Raw genomic sequence first — 12,938 nt, 5'->3', positions numbered from 1 at the left:
CACAAATCATTAGAATTACTAATAATAAATATTCTTTTTCCTATGCTGATCTTTAAAATATTTATTTTGTAGAAATTGTGAGCAAATATAATATATATATATATATATATATATATATATATATATATATATATATATATATATATATATATAAATTCTTACCCATTAAATCACAAATGACTGGAAAAGTCATGTGAATTCATTTGTTTAATAAATGTTTTTTTCTACATTTCTGTATCATGTCTGAGTATAAAATAATAGGTCATTTCAACATTTACACAATAAAAGTACATATTGATTTAGTTATCCTCCATCTCAGTAAGTTAAAGAACAAAAGCATTTGAAAATAATCATTCAGAAAATTCATTAAGCAGCATATTTATTCAATTTCACATTGCACTTCACAGTAAACATACATCAGTATAATTGCTGCAAATTCAAGTTCTGTTAATATCTGCAAAAATATCTTCCTTGCTTATCTGCCAAATAAATCTGACTAAGACAGTGAAGAGAAACATAGCTGTAATGCCAGTGTAGCAAGCAAGTATAAGTTGTAGTGCATAGACAGACTCCGGGTCAGAGATTTGACGCAAACGTCCCAAGCGGAGATACACCCCCAGTTTGATCTGTGCAGCCAGCTCTCCTTGGAGCCAGCAGAAATAGGAGCCTCTATCTTTCAGCCGCACGGGCCTGAAGTGTAGGTGGTGACCGGTGTCAATGAAGATGCGAGAAGTCTTATTCAAACCCTCCATATACTGAGAGCGGTAAAGAGGTGCTGAGCCTTTATCCCAGGCCACAGCGTCCTGGGGTTTGGCGCCAGGACAGGTCAAGACCAGATCAGAGCCTGCGGGGTGGTTGTGGTAGTGGATGGTGACACCCGAAGAAGCTTGATCATCATCCTGGAGGAACTTCAGCAGAGCTCGTCTCTCTGGAGATGTTGTCGGTTTCGGAGGACAGGTGGTGTGACAGTTCCTCACCTCAAGCTCGGCTCCGTAGCTACTGCCTGAAAGTCCAAACTGTTGGGGAACGGCTGAGGAACCACAGGAAGCCGCTGCGTCCGTTTCGTGCTGATAACGTACATGGAGGTAAATGCTTTTGACATAACACAATCCCACACGCGTCTGCTCCCCCCGGATGTCACAGCGGTCACATTTAGACCATGACCAGTAGCTGGTGAACACTTGAAACATTTCCGTTTTCATTCTGACGGGCTTTGCTTCTTGTACTTGAGTTCTCTGTTTGACATTCAAGGGAAATAAAACTTGATGGACCTCCTGGACATCAACATCGTAGCCGTAGAAGAATTCACCAGAGGCCGTGCCACAGATATAGTGCCCTGAGTCAGCTTTCTGGACCCTGAAGACCAGAAGGCTAAACAAACGGATGGAAAAGCGACTGTGCAGTTCTGACCCTCTGCCAACTTTGGATGATTCCACCAACTTAGTGCCTTCAAAGTCTGTGAGGACCTTGGTGTTCATGGAGCCTATTTGTTTTTGATAGTACCATACCACTGAATGAGTCTCCTCTGGTTTGCAGTGACAAGGAAGTTCAATGGTCATATCGGCTATGAAGGCCGCAGTGTCAAAGACAAGAAATGCAGGACAGGCCCTGCTGGCAAAAATGTCCTTCTTATCCTCAGGAGCCTCATAGGCTGAAAGAAACAATGGGCAGATGGCCCAAAAACAAATGGCCAACACTTCTTTTAACATATTTCTGCTAGTGTAAAGTACCAATAAAAAACAAACAAACAAAAAAAAACAATGGAGTTTTCAATCTAAACTATTTTTGGATACCATATTTCCCCATTAACCCTTTAAGTTTTATTGTAATGTCAGTGTCATCGTCCTCCACATGTGTCAGACTGGCCTCACAAACCATTGAAGTGTCAGAAGAATCATCTTTAGAAGTATGATATTCTCCTCCTGACACTTGTAGCTTGTGGAAAAGCTCTTCACAGGCTTTTTGTTCTGCCTTACTAAGAAGAGTCTGGTTGAGGCCAAAACGACCAGTTCTGGAAAGGCCGTCCAGCACTCCAATCACTTTTTCCTCATCTCCTGACTTAAGACACTGTGAAAGAATCAGAACGAACTCGCCCAGAAGACCGAAGCCAACCTCAGTGCTGAAGATTTCCTGCAGAGCCTTGCCTCCCAGACTCACAAGCAGACTGTACTTTTCAAATGAGCTCCCTGCAAACTTGCGCCAGCCACGGATGAATTCTGATGCATTTCTTGGATGGATCTCAGATAACTGCGGCTAAAGACGTAATAAAGTTAGTCATAGTCAGTCAAGAGGGATGATCTTTGGTGATAGGCCTATCTAGCATCCAGATGATCAATTTATTCATATGCAGCCAAGAGAACAGCCTACTAGGTCAAAGGCTCACCTGGACCTCTTCAGTTGAAGCACTTTCATCCTTTGTCCCAAAAGCAATTGGATTCCACGGCTGTTTTCGGGGTGCACCAGAGATGTCCTTTCTATCAAGAGGCTTTAAGTGAGATGCAAGAACTATGTCCCTGAAATCAAAACATAAAATCTTAAAATATAAAAACGGTTACAACGAGACAGACACATGCAGTAGCTACACGGTAAAGATTTTTTGGGAACAAATGTGAATTACACAGTGAGCAACGCACCTGAATTCTTCATAGCTGGCGACATTTTGGTTCATAGCGCGAAATTTGGCATCATTTTCCCTCTGATATTTCCTGTCCGCTTCCAGCGCCGCTTGTAGCTCTTTTTCAAGAGAGCTGAAATTTATCACATCAGATTTCTCCATACCTACTCTTACTGCTTACCGACAAATATGGCCGTAATAAGTCACTCAATTTACTTTAAGAAGGAACTGACAATTTTATTTACCTCTAAAGTCAGAAATCCAGCAACTTCGGTTGGCCGAAAATGAGTACAGCTAACTTGCTAGCTCACGCCTCCACAACAAACTGGTCTCCATGACAACAACGCAACGCACTCACAGTCGCACTGGAACTTCGGAACTGGCAGGAAAGTTTGATTGTCGGATTAGCGAGTTTTATTGAAAACAAATTAGATAGATTGACAGAATGTGTAAATTACCGCAACATATAAATTACAAACAATGTAATAAAAAAAAACATTTCTGACGTTTGTAATAAATGTATTCCTAATGTTTTCAACCAGCGAGTCTGTTGAGAATACAGTATCTCACAAAAGCGAGTACACCCCTCACATTTCAGCAAACATTTTAATATATCTTCTCAAGGGACAATACTATAGAAATTAAACTTTAGAGTAGTCATCAATGTGCTGCTTGTATAGCAGTATATATTTACTGTCCTCTGAAAATAACTCAACACAGCCATTATTGTCAAAATAGCTTGCAACAAAAGTGAATACACCTAAGTAAACATGTCAAAAGTGTGTCCAAAGTGTCAATATTCTGTGTGAGCAGTGAGCACCATTGTTATCTAGCACTGCCTTAATCCTCCTAGGCATGGAGTTCACCAGAGATGCACAGGTTGTTGCTGGGATCCTCTTCCACTCCTCCATAATGACATCATGGAGCTGCTGGATGTTTGACACATGGTGCTTCTCCATCTTCCGCTTGAGGACGCCCCACATAGGGGTCGGGTCTGGAGACGTATACTTGGCCACTCCATCACCTTCCTCAGCAAGGCAGTGTCATCTTGGCTGTGTGTTTGGGGTCATTATCATGCCGTTCGGCCCAGTTACTGAAGGGAGGGCTTCATGTTCTGCTTCAGAATGTCGGAGTACAGTAAGTATGAGATAATTGTACTCAAAGCACACATTTTAACTACTCTAATACAAGATACACAAATTTGTATGGTCCTGTCAAGCAGACAAAAACATGATGAATAGGACGTCGCTTTGCATGGTTAAATGACATACAGCTATTATGATAATAATGGCTATGTTGAATTATTTTCAGAGGACAGTAAATATCTACTGCTATACAAGCAGCACATTGACTACTCTAAAATATATCCAAGCTTCATTTCTATAGTATTGTAACTTAAGATATATTAAAATGTTTGCTGAAATGTAAGGGGTGTACTCACTTTTTGAGATACTGTATATAAAACAATTGACTATTAACTTCTGCTAATTATCTATTAAAAACATATCCTTAAGGTTCATTATCAAAGTTAATGCATTACTTAGATTCTAGCTTTAGGCCTGGTTTCACTGACAGATTAAGCCAGGACTAGGCCTTTGTTCAATAAGGATATTTAAGTAGCTTTTCTTTTTAAACATGTCTTAGAAAAAACATGACTGGTGTGCATCTCATGGCAAAACAATGGAGGAGACATTAAGATGCGTCAGGGCAAGTTGCTTTCAGTTAAAACGTGCTTTTAGCTAAGGACTGGATTTAAGCCTCGTCTGTGAAACAAGCTATTAATGTCAATCCTCAAGATTCAATACTTCCCATGCAACTGCATTTACCACATGTAGTGAAGTCAAAACTTAATATGCCCAACAAAGTCTATAAAACCTTAAATTTTGCATTAAAAGGCTTATAAAATGCCATCAACAAATTCAATCAAAACATTGCAGTTTTAATTGATAGTCTCAAGGCAATCCTGCAATCAACAGAGTGACACGAGTGTAAACTTTTGAGTATTTATTGAAAACGACAAGCCACATTTGAGCTCAGGCAATGCTACCAGCATTGGAAGCAATTCTGGGCCACAGGTCTGCACATTCCTTGGCAACGGGTCCTGTGATAGCGGAGCCTAAAGAAAGAGAAACAAGTTAGCACTGCACCTGAGCTAAATCCGGAAATTGAAAACTAAAATGACATGCATCAAGAAGAGAAGTGAAATGTTCCATCACGGATTGAGATTTAACAGCACATGGCGACTGCCATCTCACCCATTAGCAATGGGATTTACTATTTCCTTCTACGACGACTCACCCAGCCACTTATCAGACAAAGCAAGTGCTTTAAGAAGGATACTGAAAAGATCTGAAATTCATCACTTACCTTTCATTTCTCCTTTGTTATTCACTATGACCCCTGCATTGTCTTCAAAGTATAGAAACACGCCATCTTTTCGCCGATACGACTTCCGCTGTCGTATCACCACCGCAGGATGCACTAGATTAAAAAGGGGACATCTGTATAAGCATATATGCTTCTCTAAGCCAAAGCCAGCAGAGTGCAGTAGCAACAGGCTCTGAAAACACTCACCCTTTTTCCTGAGCTCTGGCTTGCCTTTCTTCACTGTGGCCATAACCATGTCTCCCACACCAGCAGCAGGGAGCCTGTTCAGACGACCCTTGATGCCTTTGACGGATATGATGTACAGGTTCTTGGCACCTAAACAAGAGAAAAGCCACAGATCAGTGGAGTTAAAAAAAAAAAACTTTAACTTATAGTTAAAGTTATATTTTCATGCTGCAAGTTAGTTTAACAGACATAAGTCTGCAAACCCTCAGCCAAGAAAAAGCCTGCAACAAACCACAAACATTTGTTCCATCACGGATTGAGATTGAACAGCACATAGCGACTGCCATCTCACCCAACAGCAATGGGATTTAATATTTCCTTCTACGACAACTCACCCAGCCACTGATCAGTCAAAGCAAGTGCTTTAAGAAGGACAACAAGTACATCTGCCCAATGCTGGAAGATCTCATACCTGTGTTGTCAGCGCAGTTGATGACCGCTCCCACCGGGAGACCCAGTGAAATACGGAACTTGGCTCCCGATGACCCACCACGTCCTGAAGAGAAAGACAAAAACATTATGATTTTACAACTACCAAAATACACTAAAATCACATTTGCTTTCCGTTTAGCAAGCCGTTATGACACTTCATTCGTTTATAAGTGACCGACCATCTAGTGACTTAAAATTATGCAGACAGCGGTTTACATACAAAACAACTTTTTTGGGGGCCAAGAACATGTCATTTACATTAAAACTACTCCGACCTCATTATAAGGGAATGAAAGATCTGGGGCCAGTTGCACAAACATAGCCATTATGTTAAGATGGTGTCTTAAGTATTAGTATGACCATCTAGCAGTTAATCAAGGGGCAATTAGTCTTACTTTTCAGTCTCTGTTTTTAAGTAATTGACTTCAATTATGGACAGGCTTATAGAAAAAAAAAAAAAAAAAAAAGTGTGTTGACTAACCTTTAAGACTAGTCTAAGCAGTTTATGCAACCGGCCCATGGTGCAATTTTTTTTGTAGTGATAAAAGCTTCAGTCACCATTCACTTTAGGTGCATAAAAAACCTAATGAAAATGAATGGTGACAGGATGTTCATTCCACCTAAAATCCAGTGTTTTCGACAAAAGAAATTAAGTTAAACAGGTTTGTAACAACGTGCGTAAAAAATTAAAGACGTCTGTTTAAAGGTGAACTATTTAAGTCTGCAAAATGTCGAGTTGTTACCGACACTGCTGATATTTTCTACCCGATACCAGTCGGACTTCATTCAGATACATTTACCAAGACAATATTTCAGAGATAGGCAAATTGATCAATTCGGTTGCCCTGTACGATAAATCTCCAAAATATGCATTAACAAGTTACTCAAACACGCTAACGTGCGATTCAACTCGCCACCATTCAGTCGAGTGTATCCCCGCTTCGCTGCATGTTTAAAGTCTCGCAACTCTAGTGCTTTTACAGTCATTGTTAATTTTCCATGGTAGTTATCATGAAACAGTGTTCCAGAACTTGCTTTCACACAACAAAGTTTGCGTAAGAAGCGTTTAAATCACCACTACTGGCTCCACGAGCTTGGGTCTACGTACTTAGCAAACATGGCTCCTGCCGTTAGCCGAAAAGGCACATATCCGTTTTTATCAAAGATATAATTGAGCATTTACATAAATATATCGACAATATAATTCACATATGACCAGTTAAACCCATGTATTGAGTTAGGGAGCTTTAGCGTACCTCATTTCAAGGATGATTTTAGATTTCCATGTGTGTTTCTTACCTCTCTTAGACATTGTCGCCGAAAGGGAAAGAGGAAGAGAGAGAAAGGAATGATGGGATATATGCGTGCGCGCACCACAGATCTCACAGCATCCGGCGCAAAACTCAACGTCACTCTCTGTGCATCGCCACCTAGCGTGGCGTATATATATATATAATGCATTTCAGTAACTCAGCCATTAAATTATATGCGAGACCCAAATTGACCAAATACTTAACGTGAAAATATAGTGACGTGAAAGACATGTTGAACATGAAACTTCAGTGCGGCTCACATCAGGCTAACACATTATGAAATGCTCATGTTATATGCATAATATAATATGTGAATACAAATAAATATATATTACAATGAGAAAATAATGAAGTGAAATAGGCTAACTTTTGGACCATTACTGTAGATTAGCTAAAAAAAAAAAAAAACTTTTACTTTTTAAAATGACAAATTTCCCTCAGATATTGCTAGTAAATTTCACAAATATTGCAAAGAAATGGCAAGAAACACATTGAATTAAACGTGAAATTTGAAAGCTGAAAAACTGAAATTGTATTTTCTTGTAAAATGTACTCCAATAATCTTTGTTTTATTTACAACTTTGAAAAATAGTTTTTACAGTGTATATGAATTATTCGGGATGGAAATTACGGCCTATAAGAAACCTAACTCACAGTTGGAATTACACTGTCACAATTTAAAAAGAAAGAAATGTATTATATTTATTATAATTGCCATTATATTTACATGCATTTTGTAAATTAGCTGCGTTAAAGAAAATGTCAAATGGAATGGGTAAAATCAACGAAACATCAAAGATGCAATGAGATGTTCAAACAAGGAGAAAATACTCAAACCTGAGGTGTTTTAATACATAAAAATATGTTTCCATTTGACCAGCCCTTTGAAATTGGGTGTTGCATGCTCCACTTCCCATCTAAACAAAAACATTTATCGTCTTTATGGAGAACAACATTTTACTGGCTAATCTAATACAGTATTACATTTTTTAAAATCTGTTGGAATAAACATAGAAATTATTAATTAAATGCATCATATTGGCCATAGAATAAAACATTTAAAATTCAACAACATGCTAAAGGAATGAGATGGAAAAATGGGAGATAATGTTTTTAAAAATACAATGCTCCATATTTAAATGTGCTTTATAACTGCATCTTAATAAGTAGACAAAATTATATACACACATTTAAACTACCGTTCAAAAGATTGAGGTCGATTGGCCTTCTTAATGTTTTTGAACGTCTCTTTTGTTCACCAATACTGCATTTATTTGATCACAAATACAGTAAAATAAATAATAATATTGTGAAATTGCAATTTATAATAACCTTTTTCTATTTAAATACGTTTTAAAATGTAATGTATTCCTATGATGGCTCCAGTCTTCAGTGATCCTTCAGAAATCATTCTAACATCTTGATTTGGTGCTCATGAAACATTTCTTATTGTCATCAAAGTTGAAAACTGCCTAATATATATGTGTGGAAATCCAGACTTTGGAATGTTACAATTGTGCATGTATACAGTGAAGAAACATTGCGATACTGCTATTGCATGTTGCTTCTCAGAGGGTTGCGGATCTGGGTCAGGGTGGGCGGGGGTGGTGAGGTTGGCTAAAGAGGTCAGCATTGGCAGCTATCCCAGCGCAGGTTGTGTTCACCCTGGGCACAGACACTGCATGTGCTCTGCATCCCCTCCTGGTGCCAGGCACACTTCCCTTCATGGGATGGCATCCAGCCTGGGTGAGAACACTCTCTCTTTCTCCTTCTCCTGCTCCTCCATCTGTTTGGATGTGTTGTCGGAGTCGGTGGCTTCATTGTCTGCTCGCTGGCGCTCCTCACAGGTAGCGTGAGGGTGCGCCTGCCACGTTCCATCCTGGTATGTGCAGAAACACACCGTCTGCTCATCGATCTCCACACGCTCTCCAGCTGAGATCACACGATTTCCAGCAAAGCAGTTTGGCCCTTTGAAGAGGAGACAGGAGCACACTGCAAAAAAGGCTTTTCTTACTTAGTATTTTGTCTTGTTTCCAGTCCAAATATCAAATAAAATTCTTAAATCAAGATGCATTTACTAAAGTAGTAAAATGCCATAAGATATTATGACTTGTTTTCTGGGGAAATAAATAAAAATTAAGTGAGTTTTTGCTTAAAACAAGAAAAATGCTCTGTCCATGCATGGGCAATTTTGCTTGTTTTAAGCAAAAACTCACTTCATTTTGATTAATTCCCCCGGAAAACAAGACATCATATCTTATCTAATTTTACTTATCTAGTAAATGCATCTTGATTTAAGAATGTTTAGATATTTGGACTGGAAACCAGACGAAAATACTAAGTAAGAAAAGCATTTTTTGCAGTGCATCAAGCTCAATATTTGGGGGGAATTCTAGCTAGTTCACCTAACAATTAAAATTCAGTCGGCATTTACTCATGTCGTTCCAAGCCTGCATGACTTACTTTCTTCTGGAACACAAAAGGAACTGTTTCTGTCCGTTTAACCACTTTTGACTGAAAATTTTTCCGGTTTGAAATTGTAAAAGTTGGAATGGTACGAAACTTGGTGACTTTTGTGGCACTTGTAAAGTGAACATATATATTTTTTTTTTCAAAATTGATGTTTTTATGTTCCACAGAAGAAAGAAAGTCATGCAGGTTTGGAACGACATGATGGTGAGGAAATTATGACAGAATTTTCATTATTGGGTGAACTAACCCACTATTGCGCTCAAACAGAAATTACCAGGTAGACGACCACAAATGCATTATGTTTATACACAATGTCTATTATACGTTTTAAAATTGATACACATTACATACCCATTTCTACATAAACATTGCACACACACAATCTGTCCACCTCTTGCCTTCTGTTGTCAGGGATGGCCTAATGCCCCATAGTGCCTGTGCCATCCCAGCATGCAGTGAATTAGTTCCTATTTATAGAGGGCATGTTGGTAGTAAGCAATCTATCGAACAATTCCATTGCATCATTCTTTTTCCATGACATCACTGCAAACTGTGCAGTAACAAATCAATCAAAACAAGAGGTGTTGGCTCCACATCACCAATGAAACTTCCTCATTGATCCTTGTGGGTTGCACAACACAACATACATGCCTCTCAAAACACTAGATGCATGTGATGGTGTTTGTAAAAGCATTATTGGATGCACGTGTAATGTTGCATGTGTAAGGACCCTCACCGCTTTTGCACACAGGACAGCAATGGTTGGGTTCGTATACAGGATTTACACAATGTAAGACAGGACAGCCGGATATGGTGCAGTAAACTTCTCTGTTGACTTCACACCGGCAACGCTCACACGGTGACAACTATTTTACACAGGAACAAATGCTAAATGCATTAATGTAGCCTAAATATAAGTAAATTATGAGTAATTAAAAGAGTAAACAAGCCATTAAAAGAGATTTGAAACAGTCTTATATAATCATTTACTCTTATTTTTCTTTATCCCACACAAAAATAATAGATCATTGACTAGTGTCAAACAAACCGCAGATATTATACAATTATCATGCAATTAATATTATGTCCCAAGTTGAAACTCTTAGTTAATAGGCTAGCACATATCCTGAAGTGTAGTGTTGTAATGGGGAAAAAAAGATGATAAAGGTCGTTATTCTACGCTATATTATACTTTTTACATGGTTGTGATGAACCTAAGAACATCAGTAAAGAAAAAGACAAAAAGGTCATTTATTATAATAACAGGTCATTATTATAATATCCGGTTAGACCAATATTAGAAATGTATTTTCCAGCCTAAGAACTTATACGCTGACTCACCCTAAATTCCTCCAGCATTCTGTAAGTTTTGCCTCCGTGCACGCAAACTTTACTGACAGCTTCACACACGGGACAGCACGACTTGTATTTGATGCGCGTGCATCTCGGGTGTATACGCGGGCACTTGGGTCTGACACACACGGGTCCATCCTCTGTGCAGGTGCAGGGACACGCTGTGGAGCTCGGATAATAAACCTCTCCGATGCCATACACAAAACCTTGATCGTCGATACAGAACTTGCCACGATAGTCACCAAATTCGTATTCCAGCTCGGATTTGGAAGAGTACTCTGATGCGCTTTGGAGAACGAAGCACTGGAGTGCAAACGAGAAGCACAGGACGGGAGATCGCATCGTTACTGGCAGGAAGTTGTAGACTGGTTTGTCTTCATGCGCGCGGGTCAGTGCATGAACATTTGCCCAATGACATACACAAGAGAAATGACCCACCTCCTGTAACTGTACAGGCTTGCAGGCAACTGTATTTTTTAATGTTCGATGACTATCAGTAAAAAACAAACTTTTACGTTACATTTACTTTTTACAATAATAATAGCACGACTGTGTTGTTATTTTGGAATCATTAGCCTATAATCTTTTAAAATATTTTAAAGACTTTTCCCTTAAAATAATATTGAACCGATGGATGGACGGACAACTGGTTTAGGATACAAATATCTCACGTGAAGAGCTTCACAGAAACGGTGGTTACGTACCGATCCAAGTGGTGCTCACTCACTGCAGAGCTAAAAATGACATCCAGCTCTCCCTCTCTGGACGTCCTGCTCCACCTCTGGATCTGATGGGAGAGATAGAGTTATGGGTAGGTTTAGGCAGAGCCATTGGGTTAGGATATGGTTGGACCGTCTAGCTCCACCCATTACGGCCAAATAAGAGGTGCCCTTACGAAAGATTAGAGCTGGTAAGTCCCGCCCATCCGTAAAACCCCGCTGGACCTCTAGGTTGAAAAATCGTCAATGCAATGGGAGAAAATAATTATTTTCTGGTCCCGTTTGAATTGTGCCATGAATGTGAACATATGTTGTCTGTGAATTTTTTATATAACTTTTCATGTTACGAGTTTGACAGTATATGGTATGATTCTTCGGCTAGCAGTTGTGGAAAAGACATAACAAGAAAGACTACATGTCGCCTATGTGACGTCACCCCATAAAGTTGACTTACCCGTGGTTTTCGCCAACCTCAACGATTTTGTCCTCTCCCTGAAAGAAGGAGGTGAAGTGCACCAAAGACCTAGCCATGTTTAGCGGGATCCGTGAGCTAGTGTCCGTGTGCGAGTGGTGTTGACGTTTCAAACGCGTCGAGTGTTGTAGTCCACAAAGTGCTCTCACACAAAGTCTAACCGTATCAAACTTCTACCCGCTAAATTGTAGCATTCTTTACACGAAAAGTTATATAAAAAATTCACAGACAACATATGTTCACATTCATGGCAAAATTCAAACGGGACCAGAAAATAATTATTTTCTCCCATTCACTTGCATTGACGATTTTTCAACCTAGAGGTCCAGGGGGATTAGCGGAAGGGGCGGGACTTACCAGCTCTATTACCGCCCCTTCCGCTAACCCCGTGGACCTCTAGGACTAGGTTGAAAAATCGTCAAAAAACGGATCCGTGCCGGTATTGGCCCGTTGTGCCAAAAGACACCGGCCCGGGTCCGTTGCGCGGATCTGGCCCAGAACTTACGAAGTGTCTGGGCCAGATCTGGGCCAGATGATTTTTGCTATCTGGGATCTTACAAATATTTCTTGCTTGGTTGATCACAGTCATTTTTAGAACCATCTCACACATTTCACATGCCGTCTCCTTTTGCACTTGACTTAACAGGGAAAAGTTCAGGACAGGGCTCCATCAAAAAGTCGCACTCTAACAACATGCTTACGGAGCACTTTTTTACTATCTGTGTCAGACATATTGTTCTGTCCATTGGTCCAGGAGGTTGGTTGTTTTTTTTTTTTTTTTTTTTTTTAATTAAATAAGCCCATTAACTCTGATGGGAGGAATAGGAACAGCCAGTGTCTGTTTGCTTCTGGTTGATATTGAGAGCTGGATAGGCCTACCTATTAAAGACATAACTGGACTACTTGCATCTACTGCAGGGGGTTTGGGATTTGATGAAAAGCTAATAATT

The 12,938-nt window shown here is 39.6% G+C and overlaps 4 protein-coding genes across 5 annotated transcripts; all 4 read right to left on the bottom strand.

The window, feature by feature from the left end:
• Window positions 1-364: 364 nt before the first annotated feature.
• dnaaf19 (dynein axonemal assembly factor 19) lies at window positions 365-2,970 on the bottom strand (the record flags this gene model as incomplete). Of its 2 annotated transcripts, XM_081361704.1 has the most annotated exons (4): window positions 365-2,253; window positions 2,384-2,513; window positions 2,634-2,747; window positions 2,860-2,970. In XM_081361704.1, 3 exons carry the CDS (start codon window positions 2,666-2,668, stop codon window positions 1,780-1,782), a joined length of 639 nt encoding a protein of 212 aa, XP_081217830.1. In that variant the 3' UTR covers window positions 365-1,779. The 2 variants fall into 2 exon arrangements, with proteins under 2 accessions (XP_081217830.1, XP_081217829.1); XM_081361703.1 differs by lacking the exon at window positions 2,860-2,970 and having other exon boundaries at window positions 2,634-2,776.
• Window positions 371-1,709, bottom strand: LOC308688558 (Ig-like V-type domain-containing protein FAM187A; the record flags this gene model as incomplete). Its single annotated transcript, XM_081361694.1, has 1 exon — window positions 371-1,709. One exon carries the CDS (start codon window positions 1,707-1,709, stop codon window positions 438-440), a length of 1,272 nt encoding a protein of 423 aa, XP_081217820.1. The 3' UTR covers window positions 371-437.
• Window positions 2,971-4,603: 1,633 nt separating the features above from the next.
• Window positions 4,604-7,075, bottom strand: rpl23 (ribosomal protein L23). The gene is made up of 5 exons (XM_081360912.1): window positions 6,959-7,075; window positions 5,640-5,723; window positions 5,189-5,317; window positions 4,982-5,095; window positions 4,604-4,730 (listed from the first exon to the last, which is right to left on the bottom strand). The coding sequence occupies exons 1-5, from the start codon at window positions 6,969-6,971 to the stop codon at window positions 4,648-4,650; spliced, it is 423 nt and encodes a 140-aa protein (XP_081217038.1). The 5' UTR covers window positions 6,972-7,075; the 3' UTR covers window positions 4,604-4,647.
• Window positions 7,076-7,789: 714 nt separating this feature from the next.
• On the bottom strand, window positions 7,790-11,236 carry LOC308689346 (von Willebrand factor C domain-containing protein 2-like). Its single transcript, XM_081362996.1, has 3 exons — window positions 10,786-11,236; window positions 10,181-10,310; window positions 7,790-8,940 (listed from the first exon to the last, which is right to left on the bottom strand). Exons 1-3 carry the CDS (start codon window positions 11,137-11,139, stop codon window positions 8,696-8,698), a joined length of 729 nt encoding a protein of 242 aa, XP_081219122.1. The 5' UTR covers window positions 11,140-11,236; the 3' UTR covers window positions 7,790-8,695.
• Window positions 11,237-12,938: the final 1,702 nt, after the last annotated feature.

The sequence above is a fragment of the Scardinius erythrophthalmus genome, assembly GCF_964197995.2.
Source record: "Scardinius erythrophthalmus genome assembly, chromosome: 1".
Classification (NCBI taxonomy): Eukaryota; Metazoa; Chordata; class Actinopteri; order Cypriniformes; family Leuciscidae; genus Scardinius; species Scardinius erythrophthalmus.
Note: the sequence above shows the minus strand (reverse complement) of the source record. Positions and strands in the feature narration are given on the sequence as shown.